The following is a 23,311-nucleotide window of genomic DNA, read 5'->3' on the forward strand; positions in this document are numbered from 1 at the left end:
GTTGGGGGGAGGAGGGGCCAGTGCCTGCCCTGGATGGGTGTCCAGGATGAGCAGATGCTGCTCTGCTCTGCTACCCAACCGTTGCGGCAAATGGTCCTTTGAGGGAAGTATGTGTTGCAGGACACTGTGGTGGCCTCTGGAAACCGGTGACCGTGGTGGCTGCTCACTGCCAGGCGCAGACCCTTGTCTGGCCCTGAAAAACCAGGCTGGACACTAGGCTACCTGACACAAGGCTGAGAAACCGCCCTCAGTTCAAAGGGCACTGCAGTGCCTCAGCAGAGCCTGCAAGTTGCTTGTGAGCACGGCTGGAGAACTTTGCATCAGCCACATGCATCCACTCCAGATGGCCTCATTCGTTGGGGAACATGTTTCCATGGGCTTTGAAAAACCATTTTTAGATCAATTCATTTTAGTAGACCCTACTGCCACTGATTTCACATAAAAAAAAAATTTAAAAAGCTCTAGGGGCTGAGATAGGTGACTTGGAGAGGGCACGTGCTGTGTGTGCTGTGCACATAGCCCCAGATGCAAGCCTCAGTGCAGGGTGTCTCTCCTGCTCTCTATCTGTATGAAAAAGTGGCCTGGAGTGGTGAAACTATGCATGCATATGGCCCTGCTCTACAAAATTAATAATAATAATAATAATAATAATAATAAATAAGAAAAGAACAGAAGCCAGGTGAGTTATATAAGGTCTCAGTTGCTGTGAAGAGTTTTGCTTCATTTGAATGAACAAACAAAAAAAAACTCACCGAGTTTTAGATTTCTCCCCAGATATTAACTATACAAATTATAGTCTAATTTCTTTGGGGAACTTGAAAATACATCAGTTACTGCTCTAAGTTATCTCTGCATGCAGTAATTCATCACATTTCAACCATCATTACTCGTAGCATTCCGTGGAGAAATGGAATTGCAGGACCCAAGAAAGCAAAAACTGGCACAGCTGAACCCTTCATCTCAAGAACAGCTTTTAGGGTCACCCTCCAACCTGATGCTCTTATGCCAAGGAAGGTAAAATAGTGAACATTATCCTGGGTTCCTCAGCAGCAGAAATAACTGCAGTGTACTCTAACTTTACAGGAAATGCCAGTACAGTATTTAATCTCTGCCATGAGCTTGAGGACTCCAGTGACGAGATGCTGTGGAGAGGTTCTTAGCAGATGGTCCTCTCTCTGACTTAGCTCTAAGTGCAAAGGCATTCTTACAGGTATTTTGGACAGGCTGCCACTAACAGTTTATGTTCTATCTTTGATAGCTTGCATTTAGTATGTGAGGCTATTAGAAGATTTTTTTTTTTAATATTTATTTCCTTTTGTTGCCCTTGTTTTTTTTTTTGTTGTTGTTGTCATTGTAGTTATTGTTGCTGTTGATGTCATTGTTGTTGGATAGGACAGAGAGAAATGGAGAGAGGAGGGGAAGACAGAGGGGGGAGAGAAAGACAAGACACCTGCAGACCTGCTTCACCGCCTGTGAAGCGACTCCCCTGCAGGCGGGGAGCTGGGGACTCAAACTGGGATCCTTATGCCGGTCCTTGCGCTTTGTGCCACCTGCGCTTAACATGCTGCACTACTGCCTGACTCCCTTATTAGAAGAATTTAAGGCTATTACAGGGATGCCAAGAGCAGGGAGGGAAGACACTGGATAAATTCCCCCACACCCTTTACATTCTTCCTGCAAACATGGGCTCAATACTACTTTTCCCTGAATAATTACATTCACACCGGTAACCTAAAAAATAAGCAGTGGGGCAGCAAGGGCTGTCTGTGCTGCCACGGCCTCAGAGACACGCGGCACGTGGCACTGGGAGACAGACAGACAGACAGACAGAATCACTCCCACTGTTAACTGCAGAATGTTTTCCTATCTAACCTCCCTTCAGAAAAGCCAACAGGAGGCAAGCTGTCAGAATTGGGTCTTTTTTCCTCATTGTTAAGCACACAGTAAACAACAGGAAGGAGAAGGGTCTGGGCAATCCACAAACAGGAAACAAGAGTAAAACCACACACACGAAATCAAGAGTTGACGATATCAGAAACAGTGAAATGGTGATTTACAGAAAAGCATCATTATTGCTTTTGATATATATATATACATAAAGAAAAATCATGGTTAAATGAAAAAGCAATTTTTAAAATTCACTTTTCCATCACTGAACTTTTGGGACTCTCGGTTCTGCATAGGAATTGTGTCAACAGCTAGATAATGACTACTCTTTTTCAGTTCTTCATTTAATAGCAGATATTCAATCTTAAAAGAAACCAACTGGCCCCCTCCCGAGTGAATGCTATCAGCTCTCCTCCTAGCTCTTTGAGGATCGGAGTTCCTAGGAATGAAGCGCGGCGTGCAGGGCCGATGCTGGAGGGCACAGATCTTCTGACCAGCAAGAGCCAAGGGCCGCTGGGCCTGAAGCAAGTGCACACAACATGGGGCTTTCTAATCACAGCTGCACAAGCACCTGGCTTTTGATGAAGAAAGGGGAGAAAACCATGACAGCACTCAGGGCTCAAAAGAGCCAAAATGAAAGCTCAGAGGGTGACCATCTTTCCAAAGCTACAGCCTAGGTGTGGATCCAAAAATGAAAAGGGGATGGGGGAGAAGATGGACTTGGAATAAAGCGACTTGATGGTGAAAAAGGCTGTGGGCATACCTGATACCTGGCGGTCTGATTTTCAGAACTGGGATGTCAGTACTGATGTAATAATCTAAATAAGAGAAACAGGAAGCAGAGTCGAGGGCGGCCCCACACTCTAGCAGTATTTACAACACCCTGACACAGGCGAGTGCCAGCCTCTCGGGGACCCCAGCCAAATATTCTAGAACGAAAACTTAAATCCAAAAAACATTGAAAACAATCATTTCTGTTTCTAACAAACAGAGAAGCTTGAGGTACAAGGTAATGAGTACGATTTGGGTGAATTCTCCATAAGGAACTACTTCAAAGTCATGAGAAGTGTGAGGTGCCCACAAGTGACTGTCAAGGGTCATTCAATACAAATTACTATGTTCGATAAAATAATTGAGGGGGAAACCAGGAATTTACCAAGCCCCAGCTGTGGAATACAGAGAGTCTATAAAGCAACCCTAAACTTCTCTATCGGGAAAGAATGGCAAAATGATTTAAAAGTGAAGGCAGTGTTGTCAAAAGAGATTATTTGAGTATAAATCAAAGTTGTAAAAATAAATCAATAACCAATGGCAAAGGGGAAAAAAAAAAAAGCTAAACCCTGTACATTAAAAAAGAAAAGGTTGATTCACTAATTTAGCTACCTCTGAAAAGTCTTGGACTGTCTAAAATTTAGTGTAGAAATCAACACAAAGACAGCTGTGTGGACACAGCGACTGTGAAGTACACTGAAGATAAAGCACACGGGGGGATAACAGTGTCAAAAAGAACAAAAGGAACGAGAAAGAAAATAACAGGAACATGAAGTCAAAGGCTGACTAGCGGGCACAGGGACGAAGGTGGGACACTGTGCTGCGAGGGGTGTTCTCAGAGGGACTTTACAGCATCAGGAGGGCAGAGATTTCTTTCTTCCTTGTTTTTCTTTTAGAGAAAATAAATGTTGTAAATAGGAACAAGGGAACGAAATAAGAAAAAGAATCCTGGCCAGATGTTAGGAAAAAAAATTTTATTTTTTAAAGATCAAGCCTTCCCAGGGTTTGGGTTCCCCACCTGAAACAAAAGGCAAGTTTATTTTCCCTGATGTGTAAAGTAAGAATAAATACTCACTGGTACATGGGACAAAAGGAGATGTGGCCATTTCCTTAACTGAGAAGGATTCCCCTTCAGCCCTGAAGGCTTGCAAGTTCATAGCATTAGTGTTCTAGTTCAGTTGAGTGAATCTGACCTGAGGGTTAGCAGTGACACAGAACTCCAAAGCAAGACCCCCCTGCCCCCGCAGAGACAAAAGGACACAGACCTCCCCACCACCACCACCACCACAGAGACAAAAGGTAGTCTAGTTTGTTACCTTGAGTTCCTGCAGCTGGTCTGGCTCGTAGAGTTTGGGGGACAACGCTTGGGCCAGGAAGGCATCCAGCTCCTGGCGACGCAGGATCCGTGCTCCGGGCCACTGGACCATATACCTACAGGGAGACAGAGAGGGCCTGGCGTCAGGATGGAGTAGCACAGCCTGGCACTCAGGGTTGAAGGACACTTGGGAGACCGCCAGCTCAAAGAAACCTGTGCTGACTTCTGACCTAGCACTTCCATTTTCACAGGACGATGCCCGCTGAAATGAAGATCTAATTAGCAGCTAGGTGGACGGGAATGTTTGATCTCAACTAAAAATAGCACATCAAATTCACACGGAAAATCAGTTGGTCACTGAGGGCTCTCTCTCTGTGTGTGTGTGTGTGTGTGTGTGTGTGTGTCTGTGACTGGCAGAGAGAAAGTGAAAAAGACTATACACTATAGTCCTAAAGGCCCCTCAGTGTAGAGGTACTGGACTCCAATCTGGGTTGCACACATGGCCAAGCAGCACATTCTCCAAGCAAGCTATTTTGCCAGCCCTTGTTACTGTTTCTTTTAAATATATATAATCTCGGGGGCCAGGTGGTGGTGAGCCTGTTTAAGTGCACACGTTACAGTGCACAACAGCCTGGGTTCAAGCCTCCGACCCCCACCTGCAGCGGGAAAGGTTCACGAGTGGGAAGCAGGGCTGCAGGTGTCTCTGTCTCCCCTTCCTTTCTCAATTTCTGTCTTCACTTAATAAACAAGTAAAAATTATATATCTATAGATATATAATCTCAGGAGTCGGACGGTGGCGCAGTGGGTTAAGTGCACATGGCACAAAGCGCAAAGACAGCGTAAGGATCCCGGTTCGAGCCCCCGGCTCCCCACCTGCAGGGGAGTTGCTTCACAAGCAGTGAAGCAGGTCTGCAGGTGTCTGTCTTTCTCTCCCCCTCTCTCCATTTCTCTCTGTCCTATCCAACAACGACGACACCAATAACCACAACGATGTCAAACAATAAGGGCAACAAAAGGGAAAATAAATAAATATAAAAAATTTTAATATATATATATATATATATATATATAAATAATCTCATACTTGTGACTGCTGGAACCCTGGAAGCACATTATAAACGTGAACTTATGTGATTACCTACTTTATTTAAGACAAGAGACTTGGGAAGTGACCATAGGTCCGAGAAGTTTGAGTACCCTGATGAGAGCAGGTGTGGAGAAGAGTACACTATGCCAAAGGCGATCCAGGATGGTAGGTGAATGCCCAGGGAAGGAGCCAGAAGGGACGCTGGAAATAGAATCAACGCTCTCCACGAATAGCCAGACTAACGACAGCCACCTTGTTGTGGGCCGCTGAGAGGACATCCATCTCTATGCCATTTTCATATTCTGCCTGCCCAGAGCCAGCAGATTCCGCACATTCCCCCACCCAGCACCCCCTGCCATCCACACAGTCACCAGGGACACCCCAGGGCACCAAACAAAGGCGCAGGCCCAAGTGGTGTTTCCATGTGAGGGCCCAGGTTGCCAAGTGACAGTGTCATCAGAAGTCTGGGTCTAAGCCCAGTGGTGCCCAGTTCCTTACATTCAACAAACTGGAAAGACCTAATCACGCTGCCAGCCAATCACTAAAAATAAGTTTTCGTGGCAGATCCCTGTGCAATAACCAGCAGCGGCACAGACGTGGCCAGTCTCACTGCCTGGGCCCCATATGCCAGGAAGTTTTCTCAGTGCTTGGAATACAGTCAGGCTGGTAGAGGAGGCCCTGGGCACCTGTGTGGCTGCTCATGTTCATTCACTGGTGAGCAGCAGAGGTGCCATCCGGCTGACTAGAAGGGAACGTTGATAAAAACCCTGCGAGAAGATGTAAGTGCTCGCTAGGCACCAGACCTGGGCCTGAGTTTACTGTCACGGTTACACAACTGGGGGAAACTCACGGCTCCACTTCAGAGACAGGGAGACGGAGACACAAAGCTCTTACATTTCATGGAGAAGACATGTAGCAGAGACAGAAAAACAAAAATACAGATGTGTTTTGATTTGATCAGATGTATTTTTAAAAAAAATATATTTATTTATTTATTCCCTTTTGTTGCCCTTGCTGTTTTATTGTTGTAGTTATTATTGTTGTTGTTACTGATGTCGTCGTTGTTGGAGAGGACAGAGAGAAATGGAGAGAGGAGGGGAAGACAGAGAGGGGGAGAGAAAGACACACACCTGCAGACCTGCTTCACCACCTGTGAAACGACTCCCCTGCAGGTGGGGAGCCGGGGGCTTGAACCGGGACCCTTACGCCGGACCTTGTGCTTAACCCGCTGCACGACTGCCCAACTCCCGATCAGATATATTATAAAAAGTGATACCAGAGTTTTATTTTAAGGCCAGGAAATAGCTCACAGGGTGAGATGTCACGCTTACGGCTCTGGTTTTGATCCCAGGGACAACATGGGAGCGCCATGCATAGCACCCACCAGAGGTGTGCCATGGGGAGCAGCAGTGCTTTGGTGTTTCTTTCTCCCACTTTCTCTCCCTCCTACCCCTGGCACACAACTCAAAAAATGTAGAATATAATCTAGGCCAGGGAGGAGGTTCAGAAGCATCGTGTCAGGAATGTGTTCAATTCCCCAGCACAGCAGTATAATGTTGTATTTCACTCATAGCAGCACTGTTGATAATAGCCAAGAACATCCAATGACGTACAGAGTAATACTCAGCTATAAGACATGATGAGATCTTCTTGTTTGGTACATCTAGGGCAGAACTTGAAGGAATCATGGTGAGACAGGCCAGGAGGAGGAGGAAGAATACCTCACTCACAGGTGAGAATTAAACAAAGGAAAGAAAAACACAGGGTGAGACGTAGACTTGCCACAGCAGACCCAAGGATTCTCAAGGGGGAAGACAGGCTGTGATGGAGACAGACAGGGCCAGGGTCCCAGTGCCCTGAGGTGGACGAAGATGCCAGGTGTGTGGTGTGCAGGCACCTATTATGGGAAGATACTGTACATAGGTGGCAAAACTACCTTGGAAATCATTATTTTCCCCCCAAATAGGACGACTTTTTAAAAGACAAATTAAGTAAAGATTTTATTTCACTGTCACTATCTGCAGTGGCCAAAAAAAAAAAAAAAAAATCATATCCTCTTTAAACATTAATGCCACAAACCTTAACTACATGGTCTCCTGGGTTTTGGTTTTTGTTGCAAGAAACAGTAAATATGAACAAAGTGCTCCACTTCTGTGTGAGAAAAATGATCATAGAAAAAAGTGTGTTCAATAGACACTCCTTAAGTTTTATTTATCGCCTCTTAAAAGTCTGGCAAAAACACCCAGCACAAAACGTAATGTTTTCAGCATTTTTTTTTTTAAGTGCATGCAAGGGCATAGGTACATTCAGTCATTCAGTGATGTGGCTGGCTCCTACACTATTTAATATTTACATCAATGACCTCCCAGAAACTTCTTCAAGGAAGTTCATCTACGCCGATGACATCTGCTGTGCAACTCAGGCATCCAAGTTCGACATCCTCGAGGAAACACTCACGAAAGACATGTCTCTCATATCTGATTACTGTAAAAAATGGCGACTAATCCCTAGCACTGCAAAAACGGTATCATCTGTCTTCCACCTACACCATGCCTCGGCCTCGCATGAGCTTAATGTGCAGCTTGGCGATACGAGAATCCGGCATGAAGCCCAGCCAGTCTATCTTGGCGTTACTCTCGATCGCACTCTGTCATTTCACGAACATCTCATAAAAACTGCAGCAAAGGTGGGCGCGAGGAATCACATCATTGCAAGACTGGCCAGCTCCTCATGGGGCGCGAGCGCTTCCACACTACGATCATCATCTCTGGCATTATGCTATTCCACTGCAGAATACTGTGCCCCAGGATGGTTCCGTAGCCCCCATGTCCACTTGGTCGATTCCAAATTATATTCCTCCATGAGGATCATTTCTGGAACCATCCGTTCCACCCCGGTTCCATGGCTGCCAGTTCTTAGCAACATCGGCCTGCCAGATATTCGTCGGGATGCGGCATCATCTAAGTTCATTTCCCACGTCTACGCTCGACCGGACCTGCCAATATACGCGGATATCTTCGCCCACCCTGTCCAACGCTCGACGTCTCGTCACCCAATCTGGTCCCCTACGCCTACACTGAACTTCTCTGTTCCAGACTCTTGGAAACAGAGTTGACAGTCAGCTGAGGTAAAGAACAAACACCTCATCACAGACCCCTGCGAGCGTCAACCCGGCTTTGACCTAGCACGTTATGATCGGGCCCTCCTCAATCGCTATCGAACAGGCCATGGCCGGTGCGCCGCTATGTTCCATTGCTGGGGAGCCAGAGACGACCCGAACTGCCCCTGCGGCTCCAGACAGACTATGACCCACATAGTCAACGACTGCCACCTCTCCAGATTCAAAGGAGGTCTCGAAACTTGACATCAGGCTCAACCTGACGCTGTTGACTGGCTACGGAAGAAGGGCAGACGCTAGAAGAAGAAGTGATGTGGCCTCACCGCCTCCCTTCCCACAGCTCTTTCATCTTGCGAAGCTATAAACACTAAACCCCACCCCAGGCCCTGGCAAGATGTCCTTTTAAAAACAATGAGCCAGAAGATGATCTTGAGGATGGCTTAACCACTGAGACACTGGTCACGCTAGAGCCTCACAGCGGGAGCAGCCGCAGGTCTGATTGGCGCAGGCCTTCTTATGTCTGTCAGTGTCATTCCTACTTGCACACCTGATCCTGACTTCTGTGTCATCCATCCCACTGGCACGAGGCCATCTGCCATTCAGCTGCTTCTCTGTATGGTCAAACCCAGAAAGTGCAGTCGGGTCTCTCAGTGCAAGCACACCCCCCGTTATGGTGGATGCCTCGACTCACACTGACTCGGTCACCTGTGAAGAGCCTCAGATCCTCATCACAATGGCTGGCTCTGCACTTCCTGCCCCAGTCTCCAACAGGATCTTCCAATTCCCACATACCCACCGAGCACTGGCACTAGAATCCCCTCACCGTGAGGCATTTCTCTGCTGCCGTGTGGTGCCCGGGGCTGCACTGCACTCACCAGGACTCAGAAAACCCAGGTAAGGGCATGAGCGGGGAGGTCAGACCTGAGGTCTCCTGGTTCTGACTTCACTAGTTGCTTGTACTAATATTTTCAAGATCTAAAGTGAGCATGTGCTTGATCAAAAAAAAAAAAAAAAAAACTATGAAAAGATGGTGTTAACAGTGGACTAGTACTAACCCTCCAACCTGCTAAGACAATGTCCACATGGTTGCATGGATGTGCTTGGCTGGTGGTGGGGAGACTTTGGGATAATGGTGGGGGTAGCAGTGAGGCCTGAGCCAAGGAAAGTGAGAGCAACAGGCCACATCCAACCCGACTGTCCGGCACTCCAGCCCCATGTAGGGCCAAATGAGCAACCAGATAGAACACTAATGCCACCGTTAAAGAAAAAAAACAAGTAAGTAAATGTGGGAGAGATGGGGGAGACAGCATATGTAAAGAGACTAATGCCTGAGGCTCCTATGTCCCAGGTTCAATCCCCTGCACCCCCAAAAGCCAGAGCTGAGCAGTGCTCTGGTAAAAAACAAACAAACAAACAGAAGCAAAACAAAAAAGCAAACCAACAAGCAAAACCGCAGCCATGCTACCACAACCGCACCTTCTCACCTAGTAGTGGCCTGTCCTGTTCTGTGCAGGACCCTGTCTATGGTTCCCTGACAGCCTCCAAGCCTTGGTCCTGAGCACACAGACTCTCCCTCAGCCCTATGGACTCCTCAGGCCAGCAGTGCAGTGGATGGTTGCTGCCCCTCTAGGTGAAAAATCCCTGAATTATTTTCAGTTTGGAAGAGACTTTCTCTTGTGAAAATTCTCTAATATAAACAAAATAAAAGTAAACTCTAAAAATTTTTTGCAAGAGAAAAATGGTAAGTAAATTTATTACTGTTAATGAGCTGAGAATACTCAGTCTTACCACTAAATTGGGGCTGATATGTGCTTGCTGTTGGTGAAACTGGTCCACAAATAAATCTTCCCTCAGAAGAAACGTCTCCTTTAACCAGTGAGATAGCTCATCTAGGAGGACGCCTGCTTTGCTGTGCATCTGACCCAGGTTCACCACCTGGGAACACTATGGCTGGAGGGAGCTTCTCTCTCTCTCTCTGAAAAGAAATGTCACCCCAGATTGGTGACCACCCCCCATGGTGTGAAAAAAGAGTCCTAAAATTAACCCAACACCAGTGTTCTCAGTAAGACACAAAGAAAATAACCAACACATTCACTCTAACTAGTCAACCTGTAAGTAATGAAGAAAAGGTTTCTAAATATGTTACTGGCTCTAAGGTCTGTTAAGAATTTAAGAAGCTTCCAGAAATAAGCCCATGACACAAGCTCTGTCTTGGCCAAGCAGGCCTCCAAGAGCAGGCATTTTTAGAGAGGACCTGGCCAGGGAGCAAGTACAGTGGGGACCCCAGGCTCTCGCTGTCAGGGTCAGAGATCACTCACTCACTCACTCACTCACTCACTCACTCACTCCCACCATCACTACCACCACCACCAGCAGCAGCAGCAGCAGCAGATGGAAACACAGGTGATACCACTGTTTTAATCAGAAACAGTAAAGCGATTATCAAGAGCCTGGCTTCCAGCACTGCCACTGCCAATAGGAACCAGCGCTCTGCAGTAAGGCTGGAACACCCATGCCGAGAAGTCACACCAGGTGCAGACTGACAGCTAGCCAGACACGTCTCCCCAGCCCAACCAGCGGTGGGGAAACATCAAATTAAGCCCTGGCAGTCATGGGAGGCAAGTCATGAGTCTATTACATACACTGAAGATCTAAGGAGAGACAAACATCTCCATCACCACAAAGCGCCTCGTCACAGTGCACCTCTGTGATTACCAAGGGGACAGAGTGCCCTGGAGGAGACACCCCTTCACCAAAAGGTCAGAGTGCAGACAAATGGCCTGGACACGTTCACTGCGACAAAGGGACTGATAGGACCATCTCTCGATGCAGAGGGGGTTTGCATGGTTAGAAACCGACTTCTTGGTCGCTGATTTTGACGGCTTTGTTGCACTTCTCTCCCTCTCTGTCTTCCCCTCCTCTCTCCCTTTCTCTCTGTCCTAGCCAACAACGACATCCTGGAGGCCATTTTTCCCATTATTGTTACCCTTGTTGCTGCTATTTTTATTGCTGCCATTGCTGTTGTTGTTGCTGGATAGGATAGAGAGAAATGAGGAGGGTAATACAGAGAAGGGGAGAGAAAGCCAGACATGACACCTGCAGACCTGCTTCACCGCTTGTGAATCGACCCCCCCCTGCAGGTGGGGAGCCAAGGGCTTGATCCAGAATCCTTACACCAGTCCTTGCATTTCATACTATATATGCTTAACCTGTTGCACTGCCGCCCAGCCCCCTATTTTTATTTTTTTCAGGGGAGAAGGTGAACGTAGTCCCCCACTAACACAAATTATGCAGTTGAGTTTCCCACATTTGAGGAACTCACAGGGGTCGACAAATCCCAAGTGCAGTGGACAAGTCTCACCCTGGGAAAACCACCTGCCTGGTCATGGTCTTTACTCTGTCAGGTAAGTGTAAGTGCACATAGTTTGAAGTACAAGGACCCACGCAAGGATCCTGGTTCAAGCCCCCGGCTCCCTACCTGTGGTGCTTCACAAGCGGTGAATCAGGTCTGCAGGTAGGTGAAGAAATTAAAAAAAAAAAAAAAAAAAAAAAGCTGCTAAGAGCAATGGATTTGTAGTGTCAGCACCAAGCTCCATCAAAAACCATGGAGGCAAAAAAAAAAAAAAAAAAAAGTGAGGGACAGAGAAGGAGAAGCACTGTGACACCGTCTGAACTGGGTGCTCAAGCATAGTGACCTGTGTGCTCTACTGGGTGCAGGGCCTCCGTTTCTATACTGTACTGACAACGCCATGTTCTGGGGGGAACCTACCGCAGGACGCAGCACAGCACCGTGAGGTGGGTGGGCACACTGGCAGGGTTGAGCATGGCTGGCGTGTCTGAACGCATGCAGGCTAGGAAGGCCCGCATCCTGCGGTTCTTGTCCTCGACCGCCTTCCCCAGCCACAGCCTCTTCAGGTTGGGGCAGGTCCACTCCCTGAAGGCAAGTGCTTCCACCAGTTCGGGGGTCTGTGGTGACTTCCCTTTGTAAGCTGCCCACTCTTTAATGATCACCGGAGAAACTGCAGGGGAGACCAGAGAAGAGCAGGTTATGCCGGTCGCAGGATGCCAGCCTGACCAAAACGAGCTGCTTGCTGAGTAGTCTGGAGATGCCACCTTTCTCCCAGCAAGCCGCCTTCGTAAAGGCTACGTGTCTACAGTGTTCTGTTGGCCCCTCTCTGGAACTCGATGATGGTTCGTTCAGATTTCAGTTTAAGCCACCAGTCACTTTCTTAATCGAGTCATATTTTGGCTCCCCCGTCTAATGAATACAGGAAGTCCTAGTGAGTGACTCAGTTAACTCCTCAGAGCTCTAAGCACAGATGGTGGACAGTGAAACCAGGACCTTGGACAGTGATTGCTTTTCGGTCAGAGTCATCTAAGGCTTCTTAAGAATTAAGTTCTTAAATTCAATGTGAAAATGGAATCAGCACTGAATGGAAGATCATACAGAGGACCCGCTGTATGGATTCATCTTGGTTGTAGTATAAACTGACAGAAACTGCACACTGATCAGTGGCTACTCGAACATGTTTATTCTCACAAACACAGAGATGTACATTTTTGGACAAGTTCCAATAAATCCAGAAAAACACCAGGATGGGGGCAGATACCGAAAGGCGTACATACTCTACACACTTGGCAGTGTGGGAAGCCCTCGGCCCCATAGCAAACTGAGTATGTGTCTCAGAAATACTTGCCCTGGTCCATAAACTTTAGAACCAAGCCAGAAGCCTGTAAAATGGCCGAGCCTGCACGCATGAAGCTGGGACTCTGGTGCCTCCCTTCCACCTAAATCACAGGGGCCACCCGGCTCTCTCCCCAGAGTAAGGAGTGCGGCGGCTGTGGAGAGCCGAGCCCTGACATAAGCCGGCGACTAACTGGCCCTTCTCTACTCCATTTCCCAAGTCTACATACAGCTGGGAATCCAACCATATTTCCAAAGGTGAAGAAAGGAAGAGTCTGCTGTGTCAGCAACAGGGAAAAAGAATAAAGGAAGGCGGGGAGGGGAAGGGAGAGGAGAGGAGGGGAAGGGAGACAAGGAGCTTTTCAGCACATTCAGGGGCTGCAGGCTCTGGCTCCCTGACCAGCCTCCCCCAGACTTCAATTTTAAATATAACTGATTGTTTTGTCAAAATCTCTTATAGTCACATAGAGTGGCTCAAATATATTTTTAATATTTATTTCCTTTTGTTGCCTTATTGTTGTAGTTATTATTGTTGTTGTTGTTGTTACTGATGTTGTTGGATAGAACAAAGAGAAATGGAGACAGGAGAGGAAGACAGAGAGGGGGAGAGAAAGACAGACACCTGCAGACCTGCTTTACCGCCTGTGAAGCGACTCCCCTGCAGGTGGGGAGCCGGGGGATCGAACCAGGATCCTTAACGCCAGGTCTTTGCACTTTGCGCCCCATGTGCCTAACCCACTGCACTACCTCCCAACTCCCCAAGTGGCTCGAATATTAAAGGAAAATTTAAAACACTTAAAATGTCATTAAGCCGAAAACTCAGTTATCACAAGCATAGGTTTCTTCAAAATGATCAACAGTTTGGAGTGCAGATACAAGCCCACCAAGTCCCCATGGTCAAGCAGACCGTCCTTGAACTCCCAGTCTAGCTCCTACCCCTGCAGGCTCTGGGTTCTACATGCCCAAGACCCTGGGCTGCTGAGATACGAGGTCTCCTCTCTGCTCCAGACAGTCCCAGAGGCGGGCGGGATGGAAGCCGAGCCACTAACCAGTGTGTTGTTTCTCTCAGATTATAATACAAAAATCTACCTTCACTTAGATGGCAAAGGGTTAACTTCAAGGAATGACTGATTTGTCTTCGGCTGGCCCTACACATTCTCCTCCAGACACAGACACACAGACATTATGCACAGACAGTGTGTGTAGACAAAGCAAGATCTGTACAGATACATGTGTACATAAATCCGTATAGCAAGACAAACACAGCATGCATCTATGTCGCTGCACATCACACACGTCCTGCCCACATATGTGCCGCTCAATGATGCCTGCAGACACGTGCATATACGGCATTTGCTTACGATGTCCCGAGCTCAGAGTTTAGCTCAGTGAGCAGAGTGTAAACTTTGTTGACCTTGAAACCCCAAGTTGAATCCATAGCATCACACGTGCCATATCAACGCTCTGCTCTCAGCCTGTCTCTCCCCAGCCCTCTCTCTTTCATTCATTAAATACATAATTGAAAAGAAAGCAGCATCAGCTCAGATCCTAACTCAGCTAAGAGTTTCTTGAGCTTCCTGTCAGGCAATCTCATTAAGTCTGCTTGGCCTCAGCCATGCATTTCTTTTTTGTTGGCTTTGTTCTTGCTTCTGACAATGTTTTAGCAATCATTTCACCTCACTTGTTTTCAATCAGGAAATACATTTTAAATGCAAGACTTCTAGTGTCCACTTTAGAACTCCAAACCAAACTCCTCACCCATGCACTGTATTCAGTGCAGCCCTCCCAGCGTCTCCTCTACTGGGGGCTGACACTGTCCTGGCCAGCACCCACCATCGGGGCTCTGAGGGACCCTGTGTGCTGGACCAACTGGCACAGTGCTGTGTGCTCACGTACCTGGCCCAAGACATACACCTGGAGCCTGTGTCACTGGAACAGACTCGCTCAGTGCTACAGGGACCCAGGCTCGGAGCCCCAGGGTGGGGGCGGGACACTGCAGCTATGAAATAAGGGTCAGATGGAGCAGCTTCCTCCCTCCCTTACCGCTAAGCATTTTTGTTGTCTAGCTGCAATGTGAATGACATGAATGGTGCAAAGCTAATCCGAGAACTGCATGTCTTACCGGAGCACACGTGCAGCAACATAACATCTCCCTTCCAGAAGCAAGTTGCTCCTGGCTGGTTTTATTTGTCACATGTGTTCCTCTGTTGTTGTTGTTGTTGTTTTTAAATATTTATTTATTCCTTTTTGTTGTCCTTGTTGTTTTATTATTGTTGTTACTATTGATGTCGTTGTTGGACAGGTCAGAGAGAAATGAAAAGAGGAGGGAAAAACAGAGGGGGAGAGAAAGACAGACACCTGCAGACCTGCTTGACCGCCTGTGAAGCGACACCCCTGCAGGTGGGGAGCCGGGGGTTTGAACCGACTCCCTGTTCCTCTGTTTTTAAACAACTGGATATTTGGAGATCTTCTGTGGAAATGCCACCATGTAACAGCTGTGGAATCTCTAGCCAAGTACTAACAGAAATTAGTGAGTTCCTACTCAGTGTGGTGGAGCGCTGAGGGAGGCAGGCATGGCATGGCACGCGTGCGGGTACAGGGTGGTTACACCTTCTCGCCAGACCCCGTCTGGTGCCAGCAGCTCAGAGAGAATGAGTGGCTCGCTCGGCACCATGGCCCTGGTGATGAAACACGGGCACCTGCACCCATTACGTGGGGCCCCCTGTGAAACTGGTTACCGCCCCGTTAAAACAAATGAGATGAACTAATTAAAGGCAAATACTATGTAGCTTAATGATCATAAGGGGCAGTCTCCTTTGGGTTGAAACACAGCAGCTTCTACAGCACAAGCTTGTGACTGGGGGTGGGGGTGTGGCCGATGCCCGTGGGGCCTTCCTTCACCTCTGGCTCCAGCAGCTTTTAAGAACTTGGCTTCTGGAAAACAAGCGGCTGCAAAGCAGTCAGCTACCATCAGTAATCTGGGCTTTCCTCACATCTGCAGAAACCCCTGGCTATGCAGGGATTTCCCACAATACAATGGGAGGGACTGCTAGAACACAAGTACAGGAACACATCATCCAAGACTAGCTCTGAGACACAACTGTTGGCTATATCCGGACCATCTTTATAAAAGCGTTCTGAGCGGTTGGGTGGTGGCACACCTGGTTGAGCATACATGTTCCAACGCACAGGGTCCCTGGTTCAAGCCCCCGGCCACCACCTGCAGGGGGAAAGCTTCACAAGTGGTGAAGTAGGGCTACAGGTGTCTCTCTATTCCTCTTCCTCTCTATTTTTGGCTGTCTCTATCAAAACAAAAAGAAGAAGAAAATAAAGCCATTCAGAGAACCCAGATCAGCCGGTCCAGCTGTCTGTGAATAAATGGTCCTCACCAACAAGTATCTACCTTGTCTTCTCTACAGGTGGGTAACCTCGACATTCTCAGGTACACTGCCGTGAGAAAACTGAACAGCCGGCCAGCTTTCTGACCTTCAGCATAACCAAATTCTTACACTGGCCAAAAAACAACTCCAGAGCCTCAACTTTCTATTATCAAAAACTAAGCTACAATGCATTTTCTTTACAGAAAGTACTCTCCTTCAACATATAATTTGGAGACAAGAGAAACCGTCACAGTTAAGCTGTCATTAAAAAAAAACGTGGGTGCATTTTTTAAATCCAGTATGAGGACATCATGAGCACGAGAACCAGCTATCTAGGGCTGATTGGGGGCTCAGTTTCGGACCAGCAATGATGAACATGTTTTCGAAGCTCACTCTGAATGGCAATGGCTGCCCGCAGAGCCTTGTGGTGCAGAGCAAACTGTCAAGTGCTGGGAGCACTGTGAGCAGCTAGGAGAGCCTGCAGAGCCGGTGCAAGTGGGAGTCAGAGATGAGGACAATGGAAGCACATGACCTCCCAGACTAGCCAATGGCCCGCGGTGCCTGTGGCATGTGCACATGCATGCTTGTGTGGTCATGTGTGCACGTGTATGCATGTGTGGTGTGCTCATGTGCAGGCGTTTATGCCATGCACTTAGGAAAACGCAACTGGTTTCCCTGCTGAGTCTCCCAGGATTAAGGGGGAAAAACATTCAGATAAATAAAACCCAAACTAACCCTAACCATAGCAGGGCAGAAGCAGACACAAGAACCACCATTTTTTTAATGGTGAAAGAGGCAGCAGGCTGTGGGTAGCTTTCCTGTCCTCATGGAGACTTATTTGCAAGCTCTCTGGTGAGCTTCAGCAGGGAAGGGGGAAAAAGAGAGACAGAGAGAGAGACAGAGACTGTGAGCTGCTTTCTTAAGCCTCTGGTTTCTGGGGCTAGTCCAGCCTAACGTCCACAAGCACACCCACACTGGGTAGGTCCCAGAGTATGCAGAAGAACATGGCATCACAGACAAACTGCTTCTAGTGCTGACTTCCCGGTTATGTCATCCCTGGTACAACAGGGACATGGAAGTTCAAGGGCCTGTGACATAAGCATCGCTGTGAGTCAGTCTGGCCCCTGTCATCCCACAGTTTGTGAGAAAAGGAGCTTGCTGATGAAACTCCCAAGAACTGTGCTGAGTGAAGAAATCAGATTAGCATATAAAGGCCTTCACAAATTCAGGGAAAATGATGATTATAACCATTGTTCACACATATTACTGGGTTGTCGGAAAAGTCATGATGCTTCTTTTTTTTTTTTTCTTTTTTCTGCTTTTCTATGCAAAAATTCATCGTGGCCTTTCCAACAACAGACTGATAGAGATTCATGTGAAAATACTCTGTCTTATTTTCTAGCCCATAGTGAACACATCTGGTTTATTTTCAATGAGCAGTTTCAATGATTTGGCACAAGCAAAATTTCTAAAGCATATTGAACCAGGGGGGAAAAAAATCAGTGTTCTTTTTGGCTATTCTTAATGCTTAAAAAACTTTGCAAGCACACAGTCACAGTGTAGAAACATGAACCTATTTCCATAAACCTAGTGTTGTCTGTAATTTGTCCATGTATACAAGTCTTTTTCTGACCCATTTAATTTTGAGGTGCTGGGGCAGACAGAGGCCATTTTATTACATGAACGATAATTTTTAAATGTGCAAATCATTGGGCTTTACTTCCTGGAATTTGAGTCAAACATCACAGCTGAAGCAACTCATTACCCTGGAATCTTTCCAGAAGCGAACATCCTTCTGGTGGCCCCTCCCAGTCAGCCCTGGGAACACCAGGACAAAGTGCTAGTGTCCAGCTGGTTGGTGAGTGTCCTGAGAGCAGCAGAGGCATGGCTGCCCTGTGGGTAGGCGGCACAGCTTAGAAGCCACCATAACATCTGACTCCACAGGTCGGCACCGACCTCACCTGTCTCCATTGCTGCCTTTATTCCTGTAGTGACAGCGAGTTCCTGGCAGGCCTCTCCCAAAGCACTTGCCAGTACAGGGCACATGTGGGTGAGTCCCCGTGGGTGAGGTCAGCATTTTCTTCACCTTGTTCTGCTCACAGAGCTGGAATCCAAAAACTTGCAGTGACTTCAAGCATAATGTCTCCTAACAAGAATTCTCAACAACTCTTTAAAAGCAGAATTAAAGAACTGAGAGGTGGACAGCAGCCGAACTGCACTGTGTGGTTCGATAGGACTGTCAATGGCTCAGGTTTCTAAGGATCTGAGTGCAGAAACCATACTGAACCATCAACCATTAAGATAAAAGCTACGTAAGTCACACCGAAGTTAACCGCAATGTTTGGTCGCCTTGTCACGTTCTTCATCAAGAGACTAGATTTGCAAATGCATGTCTGTCGCAAATCAAGCGAGAATGAAGTCTCTCAGCAATCCTCTAACGTCACAGTGAGCTTTAGTGGGGCTTACGGATCTTCCTGTAAAATGCCACTAAACTCAGCTGGTCTACACGTGGTCTAAGAAATGACTGAAGGTTGGTGAGTGGTTGCGTGGACAGTAAACTTAAGTGCGACAGAGTCAACTGTCACATCCTATCAACCAAGAATGCCCCACAAACCACCATCTCTCCCTTCCCCAGACATCAAAAACTGCAGGAAATGTACTTAGACAACTGCTCCAATCACTGGAAGTAACTGGGTGGCACTGTCAAGTCCTCTTTTGGACTGGCACCTAATAGCCAGGTCCCGACGGAGTGACTGGACCTGTGAGCTGGCAGCCCAGATGTGAGGTCACGCAGTGGGGACTGATTTCCTGTGTGAGGTCTGAGTACGGGAAGTCAGCACTCGCTGAAAGGCCCCAATGGAGGGCAGGCAGGACAGTTGGCGTCACATTTCAGCACATGTGCTGGTGGCACAAAAGCCTTTTGCAGGCTGCTCCCTATAGGAGGACATAACTAGTGCATGGCCTTTCACCAACCTGGGACCTTGTGAAAAAGCCTCACCCACTGAAATCATAGCTAACTAAGTTTGCTCAGCTTCCAAGCCCAGAAGCAAGCTGATGTGTCTTGCTCTTCAGTGGCAGATGTTCATTTGTGATGGCGCTTTCATCATGTTTCTCTAGAGAAACACACGAGAAGCCTTAATTCTGCCTGGCCAGACAATGCAATCTCCTTCCCACGTCAAGCTTCCGTCCAGTCTCAGACCACTCACGCGTCCCTCTTTCTAGTTCTTCCTCCGCCTCAGTCTTCAGAAAAGTCAAAACCCAGCTTCAAAAGTCAGGTGGAGCGGGCTGGGAGAGGGCTCACCTGGTACAAGGAGAGGACCCAGGTTTGAGCCCCCAGCTGCCATGTGGGAGTATCTGTACAGGAACAGTGCTGGGCTATCACTTTTTTTCCTCTTTCCCAGTTACCAAGCACAAGGACATGGGTTCAAGTACCCAGTTCTCACTTTCAGGGGAAAGAAATTTCATGAGCAGTGAAGCAGAGCTCCAGAGGTCTCTCTTTCTCACCTTCTCCCTCTCAATTTCTCTGTCCTACCAATAATAATAACAACAACGACGATAGAATTTGTCCGAGTAATCCCAATAGTAACTCCCATGGCAAACAAGATAAAGGGGAAAAAAGGTGTGGACAGAGACGGGGACTTTTCCATGGAACCTCAGCTGTCACTCTGCAAGTGCTCTAGACCTCAAACATCAGACCTCCATCCTGGCGAGCTGGTGACACAAATTAATCAGCCAGCATGTTTTTAACTGCCCGCCAGATACTGCAGGACACACTGTAGTGAGGCTGACTCCAAGTCCTAGCAACCGTTCGGGAAGTACTGGATGTTAACCACACTAGGCAACCTCTCGGCTCCAGCAGCACCTGTCAGCCCTGCCAGGCCCTGCCCTTTCCCTCAGTACCAAGACTCCACCCCCCAAATCTGATGTCTCCTCACTTCCTTCCCTTTCCCCAGGAAGGTTTCTCAGAGCCGACCTCTCGTCCAAGTTCCTCTGAAACGTGCTTCTGCCCCTATGTGCCTGAGAGTGCACTGGGGTGTTCTCTCTCTTCTCCTTTCTGTGTCCCCCTCTATAGTGGTCAAGATGTCCCCATCAAAGTCTCACAGACCAGAGTTGTCACAGACCATGCCATGTCTCTTCTTAGTCAGCCCCGACACCCGTGCCCCTGACCCCACCTGAGATGGAGTAGACCTGCTGCAGGCACTGACTGTATCAGCCTTGCATCTCTGCCAGCACCACCCTTACCCCCTACCACAGCCTTTCTCTTGCTCATTTGCAGAGGCTGGTTCATCCAGTAAGCACCCTTCCTTACTGCAGCCTCCCCAAAGTGCTAACAGGACCCAAAGCCACGCAAAGACAAGATGATGGGGGAAGGAGCAAAGGCACTGGGTGCAGGGCAAACTGCAGTCGTCTGGCAGCGCTGGAGAACACGGTGCTTCCATCCTGCCCCTGCTCTCTGCAGCTTGCCAGTGACACAAGACTGCTGCTCAGGTACTGACAGACAGACCGATCATCACCGACGGAAGCAGGCTTCCCCGAGTACACCCGAGGTCCTTCCACGTTAGCCACTGAAAACTCCTCTAGGTGTTCCTTGCATAATGGCAAGTGTGTGGAACACACAGCCTTTCACTGTAAAAGCTGGAGCAGTGCTATGGGACTCGGCCACGGCATGAACTGGCTAGACAGGACTGTGAGCACAAGGCGTGCGTCCTGGGCCCCAGAGAGAAGCCTCCAGCGGAGAACCAAGGAGCACAAGCCCTGGCAGCCCTGTGGGCAGGCCCCTGTGAGCCGGGGAAGAAAGGCCCTTCCTGAGTCATGGAGTTACAGGGTGTGGACACGGCATGAGCAGGTAGTGCGTGAGCGTGGGCCCTCTGAAAAGACTGTCACCACACTCAAGTCTGAGATGCTGTCTCCAGCCCCCCCCCCCCCTCCGTTTGTTGATCAGAAACAGAGAGGCAGGAAACCAAAGAGTGGGGTTGAAATGGCACGATCTGGCCACTGAGTGCTCTGTGGAGGGCGTCCTGCCCATCTTTTCCAGCAACCACCAGCCACTCTGATCCCCCCACCCCCTACCCTCCGCCCAGTGATGAGCCAGTTTCCACAGGTAGGGATACTACAATGGTAGGCTCTGTTGAGAGAAACATCGCCATGCTTCCTACGAAATGACTTTCCATGTCTGACGTTCGCAAAGCTACCTGCAACCAAGGCTCTGCCAGGCCAAGAGACAGCTCACTGGGTAGAGTGCATGCCTTGTCCCTAGCTGTGGGCCCCAGAACACCATGGGAAATGGCAGGAGAGACTACGAATGGTGGCAGTACTGTGGTGTCTCTTCTCTCTCAGAAAGAGAATCTGAAAATAATAAAGGCTTGGGAGTGGGAGGCTGCTTGGTGGTCCTGTGCATGTGTGGGGCCCCGGACTCATTCCTCGGCACTGTGGGAAAAGAAGGCATCGTCTCCCCACAGGAAGGTGGACAGTGTTTTTCACTTTGTGCCAATACTTCAAATGCCACTTTTGCTTTTTCCACTGCCCCTCCCCATGGAGCTGGTCAGTCAGAGGACCCCCCACCCCCCAAAAGCCAGGGACTCTGGACTGCTGGAGAGGAGACTATATAGGGACACACTAATGCAGGCGCTGCTGGCTACAGCCAGTCTGTGAGGTCAGGTCTGTTTCCACCAACATCAGCTTAAAATGAAAGCTGACTGTTTTGCCATTTTACTGGTGAGCATTATTACTGGAATGTGACTGGAGAAAAAAGACTAGGACCTCTCATCCCTTCCTCTGCGCCCTCTGGGAAGCCCCTCCTTTCCATGGCGGGAGAGGGGGGTTGTGCTCAGGGCTCACTCAAAGGTGACCTAAGCTTTAGAAATGTACAAGAGATTACGAGGAACTGAGGAAAACAAACAATGGATGTCACAGTACATACATTCTGGTGGAAGTCTGTTCTTTCTAAAAGCAAGTCTCTCAGTTTTCTTTCTGCTTTCTGCCAAGCTAAACAGGACTCCGTAAACATACTGGCGAACTGGCCTATAGAGCAGGGCGGCAGGAGGCAGGTCTTTGCTGGCTTCATCTTCAATAGAAACAGCAATTTTGATTTCACCCTTTGCATGGAAGAAAGCAGAATAATATTGCACATTTTTCATGTTGAATTTACAATATACTCATAGAAATATACTGCATTATCTCCTGTTAACCAAATTCTATTCCAAATCAAATGCTTAACAACTTGCCTACACTGAGACGTTCATTTAGCAGGTTATAGTCAAAAGCATACGCTCAAATGGGCAAAATTCTACATGGCTTTTAAAATCTGGAACCAAGGACAAAAGAAAACTTCATAGGTGGTCCCGGAGTCTTTTAAGCTGGGCCGGTAACATTGACAACAAAGAATATAAGAAATGTGGAGAACTTGCAATTTCTCGTGGAGTCAGGATGGTCATACACAATAAAATTCTTAATTCTCAATGGCCTATGTGAACTCCAAAAGGGGGGGGGGGTGGAGCATCCTGAAAATAAAAATCACCCACCCAAGAGAACTCTTTAGCACTATTTTATCTTTTTCAAGTTTCAGCATATTTTAGCACGCCCCCTCCCCCTCCCCACAGCAAGTTCTAGATGAACAGATGGCAGACAGGGTGTGACCAGGTGCTGGGTACAGGAGGGGAGGCGCTCTGTTCACGCTGCACCACTGTGCAGTGCGGGCTCCATGTGGCTCAGGGCCTCACTATCCGGACACAGCAAGGCTGTAGCCATCTGCAGAAATAGGGAGCTCTCATCTCAGGCAGCTTACGACACCAAGGTACATCTCAAGAGTTTTCGAGAAATTTTTATTTACATATATTTAGAATGCAACCATGCACTCACAACCTTCTAAGTCAAATACATTGATTGAACACATTTGGTAGTATTTGCTCTGTTCATTTTCACAGGAATTTGAATTGGTCCCTTCCCTTCTCAGTGCGCCTTCATACTTAGTAGCTGGTGTGTGACTAACACTCTCAGGAGGATTGACGCTTATGTGAAGATGATCTGACAGTTCTCCACAACACCGTCAAGCTTTCCACTCACTGCAGG

General features: G+C 48.0%; 1 protein-coding gene and 1 non-coding gene across 2 annotated transcripts in view; both read right to left on the reverse strand.

Annotated features, from left to right (window-relative positions):
• Positions 1–23,311, reverse strand: part of FAM120A (family with sequence similarity 120 member A) — a 114,005-nt gene that overhangs the window by 18,152 nt on the left and 72,542 nt on the right. Inside the window, exons 10-12 of the mRNA XM_060200551.1 lie at positions 22,164–22,338; positions 11,949–12,198; positions 3,975–4,089 (exon numbers count right to left, since the gene is read on the reverse strand). Coding sequence (XP_060056534.1) covers positions 3,975–4,089; positions 11,949–12,198; positions 22,164–22,338 — 540 coding nt within the window. The remainder of the gene's footprint in view (positions 1–3,974; positions 4,090–11,948; positions 12,199–22,163; positions 22,339–23,311) is intronic.
• LOC132540985 (U1 spliceosomal RNA) lies at positions 11,428–11,591 on the reverse strand. Its single transcript, XR_009552191.1, has one exon. It is a non-coding gene; the product is annotated as a U1 spliceosomal RNA (small nuclear RNA).

The sequence above is a fragment of the Erinaceus europaeus genome, chromosome 10 (genome assembly GCF_950295315.1).
Source record: "Erinaceus europaeus chromosome 10, mEriEur2.1, whole genome shotgun sequence".
NCBI classification, from domain to species: Eukaryota; Metazoa; Chordata; class Mammalia; order Eulipotyphla; family Erinaceidae; genus Erinaceus; species Erinaceus europaeus.